General features: G+C 37.6%; 1 protein-coding gene across 2 annotated transcripts in view; it reads left to right on the plus strand.

Moving 5' to 3' along the window:
• LOC128888871 (mucin-4) overlaps positions 1 to 15,282 on the plus strand; it is a 168,039-nt gene that overhangs the window by 127,745 nt on the left and 25,012 nt on the right. The window contains exons 3-9 of one of the 2 annotated variants that reach the window (XM_054146171.1): positions 1,752 to 1,918; positions 3,372 to 3,572; positions 4,774 to 5,001; positions 5,071 to 5,337; positions 7,674 to 8,121; positions 8,322 to 9,162; positions 9,965 to 10,255. In XM_054146171.1, the coding sequence (XP_054002146.1) occupies positions 1,752 to 1,918; positions 3,372 to 3,572; positions 4,774 to 5,001; positions 5,071 to 5,337; positions 7,674 to 8,121; positions 8,322 to 9,162; positions 9,965 to 10,255 (2,443 nt within the window). Of the gene's footprint in view, positions 1 to 1,751; positions 1,919 to 3,371; positions 3,573 to 4,773; positions 5,338 to 7,673; positions 8,122 to 8,321; positions 9,163 to 9,964; positions 10,256 to 15,282 lie in introns of both variants that reach the window. The other variant, XM_054146081.1, reaches the window with a different exon arrangement.

The raw sequence follows: 15,282 nt of genomic DNA on the forward strand, positions 1-15,282 counted from the left end.
CTTGGTTGTTGCACTTAGTGTTAGTACTTGCGGGTTGATGGCTAATGGGTCTTAAAAACTGTGAATCTTAAAATGAGTTTTAACTGTAGTTTTATTAATACCGGTTTCGTATAGTAGATGCACATTTACAGTGTTACGTTGCGTGTTATCCGAGCCAGTAATGCTCGTACATGGAAAGCTAATAGCACTAAAAGCACACGAAGCGATCATTTATTAGTAACAGCACCTGGTCAGTCTAACAGGATGAGTCATTTGATAACTCGTGGAGTTTCGTCTTCTTTTTCCTTTGCATCTGTCAGAAATGAATCAACTCCCTTTTCTAATAAACGTAGGCTGACTTTCATATATCCTGTCAAAAGTTACTGTAAATGACTGTCACTTTTGAAAGGTAGATTTAGGAAGATAAAATATGACGGCTTGGATAACTTGATTGTCGAAGACGTCCTTTGACAAATTCATTCATTTTAAATATAATGTTTATTATTTTAGAATGAATTCCACGATCGATGTTCTCTATATATTTTCCTTTTCTTTTTTGCGTAGTTATTAATATTCCTTGGCAAAGTATTTTGCTGGATGTAATACAAATCTTGCCGTGATTCTTTTTCTTGAACTTTATTCTGATATAAAATCGACTTTTTAATCCTTTGCACTCCGACTTTTCGGTTTCCAGTACATTTTTGTCGAGTATCACTCGACATAGGATCGCAAAGGGTTAATACCAGCTAAATCAAAAATATTAAAAATAACATATTGAAAAGTCTGCGATAAATTTAGTTTTATTATAGTATTTTATTGTTTGGGTTGAGTTCTTGTAATTCTTTGTGATTTCCACAATTTAGTTCTTTGTACTTACAATTAATATGATTTCTTTTTTGTTTTCACTCATAAATTGTAAGAGTGTAATTATTCGAGTTGTCAACTAAAGTAGAGAAACACGGTATTGTGCCTTTTCTTATATGTGCGACTTTTAGCAATTCTTTTTTTTATACTCCGAATGGTTTCAACTAATGTCTTACATTTGAAAAATACGTGAAAACATTATACGACGTAACGTTTCATTCACATCCATAGAATGACCATAGAATTCTCTATTATTTAATCACATGAATTCTCTATTATTTAATCACATGAATTCATAATTTCGTTACTATTTAGACATACTTATTTCTCGCATTCTACACTCGAAATCGTCCACACATTTATCCCAACCTATTAAAATAAATTGTCTCCCGCACCAAGCACTCTCTTCTAACATCCTATGTTACGCTTAATTTTATCGACAACATAATTCCTGTATGTAAAAAAGCGTTGTCTTGGCAATCTATGAACGCATTAAAGAGTACGACTGCTAAGGTTCAACATCGTTTTAATGCTCTTTAAATCAAACCCTTCCCATCAAGTTGACACGTAGCGACGATTATGAATCCTGATATAGTTGATCCATTTTCACCTTGTTCGTAACGAGTGCACCAGGTAGAAAGGGACCAGACTGTAATATAATCCGTTCCGTATTCTGTGCGTGAAACCCGCTTGGTCACGAGGTGACATCCGACAATGGTTGTGCCCACGCAGGCCCGTTGCGCGTAAAACACGTCGGTTGGTTTTCGCCGCAGCGTCAAGTTTCTTTGAAACAGAAGCAATGTAGCAGTACCTCCTCCCTCCCCCTCTCCCCTTATAATACCGTTCCTCGGTTAGAATCGAAGGAGGAAGTGCGCCGACTTTATTTCACGTATAATTCGTCGTTGCAGCCGGCCGCTATCGAGGATCTGCGAAGATGGACATCCACCGAGGCGCTGGGGGACGTTACCGTACCGCCGGATTGCATGTCCAGGATCCTGGGAGATACAACGGACGACGACGCCGTCGATCACAAGCTTCCCAGCCCCGAGGAGCAGGTTCAAGCTATCGCTCTCAAGTAAGAAGGAAAATTTATGCCACCGTAAAGATAATGGATACGAGCAAACTTTTATCGATCACCCGGATTGTAAATTTTCTACCGTCCAGCGGTACATACCATACAGAACCCCTGCATCGTTAAAAGCCGTGATCTACAACTCTGAAAAGATCAATTTTTTCTTAACCCTCTATGGGCCCACGTAACTTTCAGATTACATGCTAATGTATCGCTGTTTTACCAAATAGTTTTCCCAGAAGGTCACGTATACGTCTTAATTATGAAATATAATGTTTCTGATAACTATTGACAATATTGATGACGGCTGGCGACAGCATCAACATTAAATATCAAAGTAAATGCCTTGCAAGTTGTCTGCAGAAGAAAGTTTCGCCCATAGAGGGTTAATGTATTTTTGAAGTTTTATGTACAGTGGATGTAGAAAGTATTCGTACACCGATCAATTTCCAAAAAAACTGTGTAAAATTGTAATTTATTAACTTATTTTTTGTATTCAATGATATTCTACATATTCTCGGAAATGTCTAAAATAGATAGATTACAAAAAAGATAGCTATTTAGAGCAATAAACTAATGTGTTTACGTTACAAACTCTGCTGTAAATGGTTCGTCATAAGAGTCGTACAAATACAAATGTTGCTTCTATACTTTTACCTACTTTTCGCATATTTTTTGTTAATTTCACAAATTATATTAACTAGTAAATGTTTGTTAGACTATATCTATCTTAGAGACTTCCGAGAATATGTAAAATATCATTGATTATAAAAACAGAAGTTAAGAAACTACAATTTCGCACAAAAGTTTTTTGGGAAATTTATCGGTGTACGAATACATTCTACATCCACTGTATAGGAATCATGTATCAAAAAACAGTTTGTCAAGATGCGAAACATTGGCAAAATTTTAGGACTTTTAATCAAAGTCTTTACATGTTAGAACACTGTATCACTTTGAAGTCATTTCTGTTGAATACGCGTATTTTAAACTGGTCATGAATTCATTTGAATATATAGTTAATTAGCTGGTTTGAAAGCAACGCTTTTCCTCCGACTTGATTTACAAATTCTGAGATTTCAAATTGAAAACGTATTTTTATCAAAATAAGACATAGCCTATGTTACTCAGGGATAGTGTAGCCTTTTATTACTGAACAATTTTTAAAAATCGTTTTAGTAGTTCTGGAGATCACTCCCCACAGACAAACAAACAAACAAACAAACAAACAAACTTTACCTCTTTATAATATACTTAGTATAGATTGAATGCAAAGGTACAGAATAAATTTCTATACTAAACATTGTGTATCGAACTTCCCCTTAACGTTGCGGTTGATCCGTTATATAGAATTGTTATTCAACTTGAAAAATTTGAAAAAAAGAAAAACTGTTCATGGGAGACAGGCAATGTTTTGGGAACTTGCGTGTATTTCACAATATAATTTGTGTCGCAGATTTCCAGCGGAAATTGTGGCGGTGGACGTCAGCGGTAAAGGATTCCAGAGGATGTCGATGCGGAGAAGATCTCTACTGTCCGGTCCGGAAAGTCAGGAAACAGCTGTGAAAAGACGGTCGAGACCTCGCCGGCCCAGAGGAAAGAGACGAAACACGATCGCTGGTACCGATCAGAAGGAAATTCGCCAGGCTGTCGGAGTGTGAGTCGCATCAAATATCTTCTTTATCGCGAATATACCAATGCCGACAAATACAAATAAAATTACACAACAGGTTATTGCACAAGTCGCCGAGTATAGTTTCAAGTTTTCGTTAAAGTAAATGCTAAACTTTATTATCCATTTGCAAAGTTATGTGTTAATGATCCAATAATCTCATAATCCAGTGTAGTGTTAATGAATTTCAATTTACCCAAGTCGAAGTACCTGTTCTTTAAGTAGCTATTTCAGCATAAAAATAAATGGGACTCCTTTGTCAAATTCGATAAACAGATTCTGCATAATTTGATATTTGTTCATTTATTTTTAACATGGGAAATTAGTGGGCGACCAAATACAAAGAACACTTAAATGTCTTGTACCATGAACTGGAAGAAAATACGCAAAAATTTACAAAGTGACCTGATACACAATAGCGTTGTCGATATAACGTGCGAAATTTGTATATACATTGTTATTATTATTAAGGGGAAATCTTCTAGAACAAGCAAGGCATAAATACACCATAAGGAGTACAAAGTAAAATTAACGAAAAAAGGTATAACTGACGGATGATAAACCAACAAGGAAAATTCTCCAAACCGAAAATTCCGATTTTGATAAAATTGCACATATTTGTCAGGAGCCTATCAGGTTTTTATTGTAATCATTTAGTTTTGCCTACTTTAATATATATCGATAAATGTAGAAACACGTATAAGGGATGTTTTCACCCTGAAGAAACAAATTGGGACCGATAATAAAAATATCTCAAAGCTTCTCTTAAGGTGCCGGACAAGTGTGCACGTTTAAAAATAAAAATGGAACTTTCGGGTCGACGAACTTTCTTGGCGAGACTCGAGGGGATTTCAGATCGCTGCTTAAATCGTATACACCTCTGGTACCCTTGTAGTCTAATTTTCTCACACGTGTACACCCATAAGAGACAGCAAAAATAAATTGTAGTAGTTTTCACTGTAACGAACCCACCAAAGATCACTCGAATTCACGCATTGAGTTGCAGGAAAGATATCGTCGTTGTAATCATTAGTAAGTATATTCATACGATTAATACAATGAAATAAAATTCCATAAAGAGTGTAATGCAGTTCCAAATACGATAAGGCGTGCTGTGTGAGATTTGCATCCAAAAGTATTTAAATGCGATCGATTTAAAAACCTACGTCGCCACTTTTATTTTCAGAGAAACGACCGGCGAAGAAGCGGAGGAAACGATATCGAACATAGCGTCAAGGACACAACGGTCGGCGAGTACGGACATCCTCGGCTCGTCGAAGAAGGATTCGCCGACAGAAAAGAAGTCCCACTTCAACACGTTGAAGGCGTGGGGCATGTCGAGGCTGAAACTTATCAGCCCCAAATCCGCGCAACAGCAAGACCAACGGGAACCGAGTGTTTCTACTATCGAAAGGTCAGAACAGGATCAAGGTCAGTCAAGATCACCCGAAGAAACAAATATTTACGAAACGGTAACAACCAGGCGCAGGAAGGACAAGTCTCACGAAAGGAAGCCCAGCTCGTCGAGCTCGAGCGGAAAGAGCACCTCGAGCATACCGGTGTCCGTCCCGATCACGGAAAGACAACCGAGCGTGAAATTGCGCGAAAGCGCTGCCCAAAGAAGAGAAAGACGAAAGGGAAGCAACCGCGACGACCCACCGCACTCGAGCTCAGGAAACTGGAGTGCATCCTCCGAAAGTGGTAGGGCGAGTATTGGAAGCGAAACGACGACCACCACCCATCAACCAAGGTATGCCTGTTTCGAGGTTTGAGGATTACATTGGTTTTTTCCGTACATAATGCAGTTCCCTCCTAGATGAAGGGTATAGAATATTATAGATGGATAAGGGTGCCAAGTGTGAAGGAAGTGGCTTGAATAAATATAATTATTTGTAGGGAAACCTTTAGATTAGTTAGCTCGAAGAAAAGTGCAATTCATGATAACTAGAATGAGGTATTAAAAACTCTCTTCGTTTAGAGATTTTTACATTTAATAACATTATGTTGGAGACTTTCTTCGTATAGCTATATAAGAGTGTCAAGTGTAAAGGAAGAGGGTTAAATAGATATAATTAATTATTTGTAGGGAAACCTCTAGATTAGTTAGCTCAAAGAAAAGTGCAATTTATGATAAGTAGAAAGAGCTATTGAAAACTGTCTTCGTTTAGAGATTTTTATATTTAATAACATGACGTTGGAGATTTTCTTCGTATAGCTATATAAGAGTGTCAAGTGTAAAGGAAGAGGGTTAAATAGATATAATTAATTATTTGTAGGGAAACCTCTAGATTAGTTAGCTCGAAGAAAAGTACAAATCATGATAAGTAAAATCAGTTATTGAAAATTGTCTTCGTTTAGAGATTTTTACATATATTATTATTTTACATATTTTATATATTATATATATAAAAAATATATACATTTATATATTATATATATTATATATTTTATATATTATTATTTTACATATATTATAGATTATAGGTTTTTATATAACTATTAACGTTGTATTTAGAACTTTCTTCGCAAAATGTCGAATGCCTAAATTCAAATGCAGTAATAACTTTCATCTCGAATTATACTTAAGGAGTTTAATTAAGCTTAAAGGTCGATGGGTGCTTTGAACTTTTGAGTGGGAGAATACACGTAATTCCTGATTTATGCTATCAGATGACCTCATTCACATTTCGTAAGGAATTAGCCAAACTCACACTGTCTTCTATTTTTGTAGGTTCGTGGATCTGGGTACAACCGGAAAGGAACGGATTCTTCGTTCAAACATTAGTCGTGATTGTAGAAAAAATTTGTTTTTGTATCAGGATTCTTTATGGAAATCGATGATTTTGAAGATTCGTTGGGTATGCGCATAGACTTGTGCTTCGTGTAAGAGAAAGTCACAAGTTGACGTAGTCGTGTATTTGATCGCGTTAATTTTTATGTAGCCTTTTCAAAGCAGCCCGAAGCTTCCTTACTACATAAATAAAATATTTTACATTAAGTATAGAACCATATTCGATTAAAAAAAATGTTATGCACGATTACGACTCAGTAAAAGGTCAGAAAACACTAACATTGGTTCTAGGCTTTATGACCAACCGAGCAGAACATTTTATGTTGCGATGGAAAGGCCAACAGTTCTCGATTGCAAGCAGTTGTAATATGTTTTGAATAAATATACTGTCAAACTTTGTATTTCTCCGTATTACTTACATTTGTGGATGTATAACGAATAGAAACAGTAATTCAGCTCTATTTAATCGAAGATTACACGTACTTGATCCAATCAATCTTTAAAATCGACTTTTTACTTGGTTTGGGATGAAAAATGATTTCCTTTTGTACCACAAATCACGGAACAACTTATTCCCACGAGTTGATATAATATTGTATTAATTATTTTCATCTGAAAAATGACTTTCTTGCATTTTGTTCAAATACAATTTATGTATCTTATATGTATTGTATATTACAATTATATGTTCCGAACATATAACGTTAATTTATAAACAGTCACAGACGATATGTAAAATAATAAAATTAGAAATAATGTCCCCGAACGATACTCCTAAATCTCAGTCCGTTTATTATTAAATTTAAAGAGTTTTGACTATTTAATCCTGGTTAAACGTTAATTCTTGAGTGATTGAAAATAGTACTCCCTTAACTTTACAAAATATATCGCGTTTTAAATCCAGAAAGTCAAAATAACATAACTCGATACGTAAATAAAACAAACCTACATGAGTAGAAGGAAATGTTCGGATAATTTTGTAATGCGAACAAGTTCAAGTTATCGAAGCTTTAAATTAGTTACCTACGTGTACGAAATGGCGGTCCATAAAACTATTCATTTCATTTTTTCGAGCAAGGCTTTATCACTTTAGTTTATAATTCATCGCGAACCTCGTAGTGCGAGGAATATATTACAAAATTATGCACTAGCTACTAGTCTTTAAAATTCAATGTCTTACTACACATATCGTACTTTTGGTGCCACTAGAAAGTGCTAATTACGATCGCCGAAATACTTCAAAATTCCATTTCTTTGCATACATATTCATATGACGAAAAACTGTCACTGTATAGATCCACAACGACGGCCTCGATTGGGACATCGTCCACTTCTTTGAGTCACATGAGGCGATTCAAGGGACGCGACACCTCGGCCTCATCCTCGGTTACGTCGGAGGGCACGTTAACTCCGGATATCATACAAGATATCGCTGTTGTTCCCTTCTCCGACGACGGTGAAACGTCTTCTGTCTATTCCTGCGACACGGAGGGCTATTACACCTCGTTCCATGTAGACTCCGGTTTGAAGACTTTAAGGGAAGAGGAGCCAGTTCCGCAGAGTCCTTTGACAAAATCCAACGACATCAGCTCCGATCCTACCTCACCGATCGTCGAAAACGAGTACGAACTCTTCGGAAGGGGTTCAACGTCGACGACAACCAGTTCCGCGGGCACAGTTTGCACTGCGTTGATGGCACCCCCGCCGCCGGAAAGAAAATCTAGCCTTACCGTTGTCGCTATGGTGAGTATTACGTTTTACTTCTTTTTTTTTTGCTGTTAACATTTACATGTCAATATGGGATCTGTCTGCGACCCCAAGTTCATTATTTCATTGATAACTCGTCGGCTTAATTGAATTAACACTTATCATTTTAGGTAATCGTCTATCTTTATCTCCCTAATCTTTCGTCGTTTGTTTAAACAAAATTAATTTTGCCAAAGGTTCATGGACAGAACCAGACTGGCGGGGAGTCACCAGACAGCGGACACAACACCTCGTCCTCGCCTGTGGAATCAGCCTCGAGTCCAGCCTGCACGGGAAGGTCTTGCTCGGAATTCGAATACTCCGAGTCCAGTGATCTCGAAGGATGCGAGAGAATCGAGAGAATTCGCTCAAAAACGGCAATCAATAGCAGTCGAATTCCGTCCATGTGCGTGATCACGCCGCCAGGTTCGGACGACGAGCATGCGAGCGAAACGGACCAAACATCGAAGAAAACCGAGAGCAGGAAAGCCGATCTTCAAACCGGAGGTTCGGTTCTCATGTCCGCTACCGTTGGAACCTCCAAAATGGAGGTGATCAATGGACAAGATAAGAACCTCTACGCGACAGTTCAGGTGTTACCGTCCCCGGCAATCGATAGACCCGCGGTTGGACAGACGTCAACGAAGATCAGTCCACTTAGCGGAGTTTTGGGCAAGCTTCGCGGTGTGCTTCCAGGTAGGAAGCACACGCCGAAGAGTGTGGTTCCGGATGAAGCGATCGCAGACTCCGGCGACTATGTCACCATAGCCGACGTGAGGAACAACAACGACAAACGTCAGGAACCTGGTGCGTCAGGGAGCACGGCTCTTGTTCGGTCCTCGACTACATATGCGAACACCGATATCTTCAAGAAAGACGCCGAGTACGTTAGTCTAAGCGAATTACCAAAAAGGCCGGACTCCTCTCTGGAGAGGAAGAGACAAGGTGCAAGAGTCACGCTGGATTCCGAGGGCAAGGTTGTCTACTCGTCCGACAGTTTGAAAAGAAGAAAAGGAGCGCACACTACGTTCAACCCAGGTATGTTTGGTTCATTGAAAATATTGGGTCGTCCTAAAAGTTCATGTCACTTGTACTTTTGCTACTCCAATTAATATATAACACCTACTCTGAAGTGTTATAAAAAGAGGTAATCTCTCATTTTCGTTATACGGTCATTATAATATATCTGTAGATTTTTTTTTAAATATTGAAACAGTCTCCAGTATGAATTTATGGGATGACCCAATAGTATAAATGATTACAAGTTTATACTTTTATGTACATTTTTACGCAGAATTCAATGGTATAAACAAACAAATGTTTAAACAATGTTTAGGGGATTTTTCGATCAGACTTTTTTTTCAAATAATTTTTATTCAAATGCATATATTGAATGACCGTCGTACTAACGTGTTATGGTGCAGCATTTTACTTAACCCTTTAAGCTACAACCACGTGTGAGACTCGTGGTCGGATATTCCGGCCAAAAGTGATTATCGCGTGCCTGGCCCGTGGTGTATTGTTCGGGCCAAATGTAAACGTCACATTTTGGCCCCAGCCTGTTGGAGCTTAAAGGTCTATTTACACATACATCCGTAACGTGTCAGTTCCGTTATGTTCCATCAGTGTCAGTGATTTTAAATATTCTTCTGTTTGTTTTGAATGGGCATGCTCACACACTTCTGACACCGCTCCGTGACGTTATTGATACGGTACGGATACGGAACTGACACGTTACGGATATGTGTAAATAGACCTTAAATCGTACCTTAAGAGGTGTTTGAAAGGTTCTGAAGATATTTCTCCTCTTCATGTATCTTGTATATACACCGAATTCCAGGTCCGTTCGTGAGAGAAGGAGCGTCGCCGAGTCCATCGCCGCTGTTGCACCGTGCAACCCCGAACGTTCGAGCAGTCGCGAGGACCAACGACACGGTGGATGGGTCAAACAAGTCGACGCCACCCACTTCGCCTCAATTAGGAAAGCTGATCATCAGAGCAGCGCGGAGTCCCGAACGAGCGGCCAGTCCGGACTACGTTAGAACGCCGTCGACCGTGGTGGGACCCACGAGTCCAACGACTCCTCATCGACAAGTTCGCGGGGCATACGTCAACGTGCAAGACGACGAAGGTAAGACGGCTTCTGGTACGAGTTCTGACGAACGTGATTGCACTGGCTGCGTCGGTAGATTAGAAGCACCATTTACGTTTGCGAGCAATTCTCACTGCAACGGCGAGGTGAGCGCAACCGTGATCGCCAACGGGAGCCCGTTGCTTTCGGCCAAGAGCACATGTCGAACGGCTGCTAGGACGACGGCACTGGCACCGAGTAACAAACTCCTGGATTTTAACAAATCCAACCACTGCCCTAACAAAACGTACGTAGATAGGTTAACGGATGCAACCGCTTGCGATGAGAATCACCCTCTGGAGCTCGCTAACGATGGCCTCGGCGCGCAGAGAGATCATCGAATTGTAAATAAAATAGATCCACCGAAAACGGACTCCAAATTCGACTTTGAGAAGTCGGCCCTGTGTCCGAAAAATCTGAGGACGACGGGCAACACGCCGAAACTGAGTAGGAAATTGCTAGTGTCCGACCTCGATACACCTAGCTTTTGTAGGAAAGTCACCAAGGTAGATTATCAGTGCGACGACCGGGGCTCTTTAGACGTTAAGGATAACGAAAACCACGCGAAAAACGCAGACGAATCCTCGTTATCCATGCCCATAGGCGACAATTGTAGCGCATACGATAGAGATACGATTACAGATCCCTCGGACGTTTCAGAGACGTGTCCTGATAGCAGTTCTGCGAAGAAATCCGACGCGTCCAGAGGCGATAGGGTCGAGCGTAAAGTAAAACGAAGCGAGAGCTATCGAATGGCGAACAGTCCGATAATGTTTATCAAAAAGTTCTCTAGCAACATGGACAAATCGTCCAAGATATGTAGGACGCCTTCGGAGGAGCTGCAGGAGGAATTGTTGAAGGAGAAAATCAATTATCCCGAGACGATTTCTAGCCCGGAACCTCGAATCGATAGGAATGTGAATTTTGATATAAATGTAACGATTTCTGTTCCTATCGCGACTGTTCCAAACAGTCCCCGACCTAGAGCCATGGATATCGAGCCGGCTAGAGTACTCAAATATTCCGGAAACGACACAGAAATTTGGTGATCCGTCGTATAATCGCCCTGCTCAAAGGTACAACACTTGAAACAGACACAGTATTATAACATCCAGTAGACCTCAACTTGTGGATGCATCTGTTTTATAAGAGAAGCGAAAGTAGCACTCTGTGAATTCCAAATCTGTTGTCTTGCTCCCTCTGTACAACATATGTCTGCGAGAACAGCAGAAACATTGTCCATCATAGTTCATTCCATGATTTTACAACTATTGGTACGAACAGATGATTATAAAGCCATTTGTATAATAGTAAAATGGAAGCTAAATCGTCTTACAAAAGTATGTTACGTTATTCCTTTAATATAGGACTGTGAATATGATACCATCGTGAATTTACGCATATCAATTTCGATGATGCTCAAACTACTAGGTTACCTAGAAAGTTCGTGGCAATTTTTAAGAAAAATTCAAAGGCACATTTGAATTTTGATATATACACCGTTGCTCATAAATATGTGGAAACTTATCGACTTTCAATGAATAATTAATATACACCGTAAATTATAACTATACCACTTTTGTTGCTAAATTTTATATTGGATGTGTATTTAACATCATTTAATAATATTAAATGTTTTGACTGTCGTATTCAATTTTGTAGTGGAACTATGGGATCGTTTCGATAGAAAAGTTCAGAAAGAAAGTTCAATATATATGAAACACACTTATGGCGAAATATTACAAAATAAATGAGATAATATTATTTCGAATACAATGAAGAAATTAATACTATCCAAGTTTGGTAAAAGAAATGTTAACATTATCTAGTTATCTGTATAGTTTTTATCATTACTTATGTGATATTAAAAAAAAAACTATTAATAAAATATATTCCCTAATGCAACATAAACATATCGAAAGATAAGTGATATAACTGATATTAATAGATTCGCAACTTTTATTAGATATTTATTTCTATTAAGGAAGTGTCCACATGCTTCTGAGCGAGGGTATATTTATTGAATTTACATAGGTACCATTTTGTTCCACAACCATTCCACCTTTTAAGGAAGGTATGTATGTTATTTGTTTTCAACCATTCCAATATATTCAGACCTGTGCCACCTACCAAAAATCAACATGGGCTTTCTACACAACCCGATATTATAAGATAAATTTTAATAGGGTTCTAAACAACATAAATATCGAGGGAGTTCAAACTAATATCAATATCTATAGAGTTCAAACTAATACCAATGGACTTTTGTACCATTGTTGTGTACATTAGAGTACACGTGTAATCACATAAGATACATAACTTAAATTGTCACCTTTGACTCTTTGAGGCACACGATTTAAAAGAAAAATAAACCTCAAATTCCACAAAATTATTGACTCATTTAGTCAGCTAATTAGTCATACTAATTTATTTATTCCAAATTACAGACTTCAAAGTTGTTTGATACTCATCTTTCCAATTGTTACAAATAAATGGCGATTCGTGTAATTTTCATCTTGTAGTCCTTTATTTATCGGGTAAAACCCTTAAAAGCTCATTTTCATCCGATGACCAATTCAGCAGCTACAATAGATCGGACAAAAGTTACCGCCATTTTTCAGACAGCAGTAAAATCGCGAATTATCAAAGTTTTGAACAATTCTTCGGGTCGAGCTTCAACCAATTCTAAAACTAACTCCAAATTGCGTTCGATTTGACATGGGATGACTCATTTGTAAAGTTCAGTACGAACTGACCCGTGAGTTGTTTCATACTATGTGACGAGTCTTTATCGGTCATTGCTTGGAATTCTCCATTTCCGCTTGTCAATCACGTTGAAGCCAACACTCTGAATCGTTGGAACTGTTTCCTAGATATATCTTTCGATATTATGTCATCATAAAAAAAAAGGAACAAAGTGATCTGCAAATTGTCATTCTCTTTGGTGAAATCCATTTGGTATAATAGGCCATGAAGTAGAAAAAGTCCATGACACAAAACTGTGTAAGAAGTCTGGATTGTTGATTATCGACTGCTTTAGCTATTATTGGTCACTGAGACCACTCTTGACCCATGTGACCACTCTTGTTCACGAGGTCGCTCTTGATCGTTCTGACCACTCTTTACCACGTAGGCCGCTCTCGATTATTGCGATCACTGTTGATCACTGTAACCACTCTTGACGATTGACTTTGTAAGATATCGGATAAAAATAAAAAATTCAATTTATAATCCGTTAAACTTTTATTTTTTATTATTTCTAACATTAATTTTAAAACAATGTTTAGAAGCGACTACTACTCACGTTGTACCGTTGGAACTTTCGTTTTAAAATTTTACGCGGCGATTCTGTAGATATTGGTGAATGAAATTATGCAAAGAAATGTTTTCGATTTAATAAAAAGCTTTGAACGGATGGTGCCCTTAAGATTATATCGCGAATGAATTTATTATTTTTATGATGCGAGATTTGGCAGAGTTTTGGATTTTTTAGCCGTAGTGTATGTGTATACGCATATTGGAAATGGGGTTTAATGAAATAATGAGATACTAATTTTATTAATTAAAAGTTCTGATTTTATTATTAAAATGTCACGAATAAGCTGAGATCTTTTCTCTAGAAGGAGCTGGTCAAGACTAATAGACAAACGTTATAAATAAAAAGTAGAAAGAATTTCTAACTGTATACACTGCTGTTTTCAGACATCTGTTTAGGCTGTAGGAAAATTCTAAATGGCACTTAAGAGGGCAGGCCACATCCTAAATTTTCTCTTTTCTTTTTCTCCAGTGACAGATTATATATATATATATGAATTGCACATATATTCTCAGTACATTTATTTATATAGTAAAATAAAAGGTTGAATCATAGTAAATATTCCAACAATATTAAATCAGATTAGTAATTGGCATGGTTTTAAAAGAATTTTTTGTTACTTTCTCCTCATTTGTTACTGGCTAGTATTTAGTTGATATTCCGTATTTTCAAGCAAGATTCGTTTACGTACTTTATGTGAGGAATCAAGAATGAGGCCAAGGAGTTTTATGTTGTTTACATATTCTATTTCGGTATTTTTTATGACAGCATATCTTCTAACGCAATGATATTCAAAAAGACGTCACAGTGTTGTCAACGAGCAGCTTCGACAAAAGCAGTTCTCCTCGCAAGATAATGAGAAAAATCAAGAATTCATTTCTTCTCCGAGACTTGCAGGCAACCTCGTTTCGCAGAAGTCACAATGTTTTCTCTTTGTTCTTTCCTTCGACGAGTAGTTACGTAAAATGTATATGCGATAATTTCCGATAGCGGCGTGTCAGAGCAGAAAATAGATCGATCGTCGGAAGATCTCATCAAGGACCAGTATAATATGATAGGAAGGAAACCGCTGCATCGATGTAGAAGTTATCTGTGCATCACTGTCCGTCAGTGCCGCGTTTTGGCGATGTTAAATGTCAATGCTCATAAAATAAAATTTGCAAATTAAAATTAAATTGACCTCAAAAAATGTTTGTTTATTTAACATAATAATAACGTGCACGTATGCGCAAATACATTAATATAGAGCATCTTCGAAAAAACAATTACAATTCAATAACATTTTGGATTTTAACCTTTCGCGCTAGACGACACTTATGCTAAGCCGAAACAGCAACTCGACCCGATTTTCCCAACACAGTTGCATTAATCGAATTACGTTGCAATTGAATTACATAATTCAAACTTTTCAATTAATTCAATTACTAATTACTGTAATCATCGACCAAATCGAATTATTATGAATTTATGAATAATAACATATCCATCACTGATAATTACTTCTTTCTGGTTGAGATCTTCGCGTAATTTTTCTTCCACCTTTTATTACTTCTCAATTCGTAATTCTGGTTCGTACATTGAAATTGAATGAAACGTGATCTCTGAATCACGAAATACTATGTAATTGAATTACAACGTAACCGAAATTACTTTGTAATGATAATTCATGAAGTAATTCACTTGTAATTGTTCATATGCCTGAGCGCAATTT

Source organism: Hylaeus anthracinus, unplaced genomic scaffold (assembly GCF_026225885.1).
Source record: "Hylaeus anthracinus isolate JK02 unplaced genomic scaffold, UHH_iyHylAnth1.0_haploid 0, whole genome shotgun sequence".
In the NCBI taxonomy this organism is placed as follows: domain Eukaryota; kingdom Metazoa; phylum Arthropoda; class Insecta; order Hymenoptera; family Colletidae; genus Hylaeus; species Hylaeus anthracinus.